The sequence below is a fragment of the Montipora capricornis genome, chromosome 13 (genome assembly GCF_036669925.1).
Source record: "Montipora capricornis isolate CH-2021 chromosome 13, ASM3666992v2, whole genome shotgun sequence".
In the NCBI taxonomy this organism is placed as follows: Eukaryota; Metazoa; Cnidaria; class Anthozoa; order Scleractinia; family Acroporidae; genus Montipora; species Montipora capricornis.
In genome coordinates this window covers 28,767,411-28,769,910 of record NC_090895.1, presented here as the reverse complement: position 1 = coordinate 28,769,910, position 2,500 = coordinate 28,767,411, and the positions used below count along the sequence as shown (strand labels likewise).

The 2,500-nt window shown below is 39.8% G+C and overlaps 1 protein-coding gene across 2 annotated transcripts in view; it reads left to right on the top strand.

Annotated features, from left to right (window-relative positions):
• The window catches only part of LOC138029910 (uncharacterized), a 29,635-nt gene that overhangs the window by 10,608 nt on the left and 16,527 nt on the right, over positions 1 to 2,500 (top strand). For both annotated transcript variants that reach the window (XM_068877760.1, XM_068877761.1), the window contains 2 exons: positions 1,008 to 1,088; positions 2,111 to 2,230. In XM_068877760.1, the coding sequence (XP_068733861.1) occupies positions 1,008 to 1,088; positions 2,111 to 2,230 (201 nt within the window). The remainder of the gene's footprint in view (positions 1 to 1,007; positions 1,089 to 2,110; positions 2,231 to 2,500) is intronic.

Genomic DNA, 2,500 nt, shown 5'->3' with positions numbered 1-2,500 from the left:
CGTTCGTACCCATCCAGTTACAGGATAGTTTGCTTGTATTGTACAATGTGAACAAGACGGAATAATCGCCAAATACTTAGCGCTATTGACGTTTTCGTTGAGGTTGCGGTTGCCCTTGCTTAAACTCCCTAAAGTCCTTAATAGGGAGCTTAAGATTTTACGACGGCGACGGCAACAACAACGGCGCAAAACAATGATATCATTGGTTAAAAGAGCATAAATAATCGTGCAGCACGGATTTTAGCTCATATTCTTGCGGTACTCAGCATCAGGACGACGTGAATTTACCAAATTTGAGGTTTTGACAACAAAGTTAGCATGCAACAGAGAATCTTTCATTCTCTATTTTCAGTGTGAAACCGCTCATACCGATTTATTTTTGCGATACTTCGCCCACATTGTACGACGTGAATGAGATGGAATAATCGCGAAAGACTTTTACTAGAGCAAAGTTCTATTTTGAAGTGAATGTTTTCGTCGACGTCGCCGTCGTAGATCTTAAGGTCCCTAATAAGGCAACGGTAACGCGTCACAATCAAGCTGGCGGCACCCGGGAAATTTGAAAACAAAAATGAGCGGTTGTGAAATTCATTCATTTCAAATACAATTGCTTTCTTTGAAAAAATGCCAAACAGTCCGAAACAAAAGACATCATCTCGAGGCTCTGAAGAATGAATATGAGGATTTGTATGAGTTTATTCCCCAGAGCCTCGAGATGATGCCTTTTGCTTAGGACTAAATTTTAATATATGGGAAGTGGGCTATTTGATTGTGAACGTCATTTCCTGTGGGTTTAAGTCAACTTTTTGTTGCAGTGTAGGTTCCTTTAAAAGTAACCTATAGACAGTTTCAAACTATAATGAAACCCAGCTCCAACTCAAGTATCAGTACATTGACCCAATCTCTGAAATCAGCTCTTTAATTCTAAGTGGTATGAGACCTCTGTGAATGCAATCCTTTTTTTATGTGAACGTGTTTTAATGGAAGTACGTTTTGTCATTGGTTAGGATGAGGATGAAGTTGATTCCCCTGTCAAACCCAATGGAAGTCAGATGTCAGAACAGTTAATTACACAGTTGGAGGATAGAGTCAGTATATAAATGTCACCATGTACTTGTTATAAAATTGTCACTTAATATGTAGCTTGGAAAAAAAGTGCAAAATGCAGCATAATTCATGGCTTTGCTGTTTTTTTTTATGTAACAACTGTCTGGGAGGCTACTGTTTTATAGGATAATTTTGAGGAAAATGCGTCCGTATTTTACTTTTCTTGACTCAAAAGTTGATAATGCTGAAGGTTTGTTCAAGTTTTGCAGTTTGATACGAAAAGAGAAAAATCCCGGTTTGGAGCCATGAGCTTTTATAAAGAGCTTTTTGGTCGGTGGCTTATAGTTATAATAACTTTTCAAAGTGGCACGAGAAATAAACGAAAACTGTCATCATGGCGTTGTTCAAGTAGGTTTCCTAAGATTTCGTTTTTCGACATGTTGCAAGAGCACCTAGAAAATCCCGAAAATATCATCACATAACGATGACAGAAATTACAAAATTGTATCGTGCATTTGATCTCTATAATATGTTCGAGAACATCAATAGAGTACAGATGATATCCTATTATTGCGTCGTGATATCGTGATATCGTTCATCTTCCATCAGTTACTGCTTTGTAAGAGAGAGTCGTACTGTACAATCATTGTCCCAAGCCAAATCTTTACTAATACATTATCTTAGCCCGCGTAGCGAGCGCTAAAAGGGGAAGAAAAGGGTGGGGCAGAGCGAGTGCTGAAATGAAAGGGAACGGGGGACAAGTGGGGATGGGAGCCACCTTCCTCTTCCCTTCCTCCTTCCATTTCAGCAGTGGCTCCATATCCCTCTTCCCTCCCCCCCCCCCCCCCCTTCCCTTTTAGGGATTGTTACTTAAACTAATATTATCTTAACATAATGTATTTCATGTAGATTTAGCGAGGGACAAAGATCGTAGATTGCAACTCTCTTGCAACGCTGTGGTATCTGTTGGAAGGTGAACCTATGTAAGATCTGATTCAGGGGAAACTACAGCATTCAAAGAAAATCACAAATGCTTAATATGGTTTGTGCTTTTGATGTCTAGGTCACTCAGATGCACGCAGAAACGCAGCAAAATCTACAGAAAGAAATGCAGAAGATGCAACAGAAATTCAAAGCCCGAGAAGACAAGGCAAAGAAAAATCACAGACAGGAAATGGAAAAGGTACGCTGCAGAAATTGCTTGGGGCTTACAACAGCATCGCACTCCCAGGCTCAGATAAGGGAGTGCTAGATTTGTCTTTTTGCCATAAATGGGACAAGTGACAAATTGTAACGTGGACATTACAGCAACAGAATAGGAGATTAATGGACCTTTCCCAAAGCACACCTTCTCTTTCTTTAACATAGAGAGCTATTTTCGGTCCAAACTGCCTTAGAACTTAAGATGTGCTTTGTTTCAGTGTTAGACTCTTTCAGTTCAACTCTTACGGGA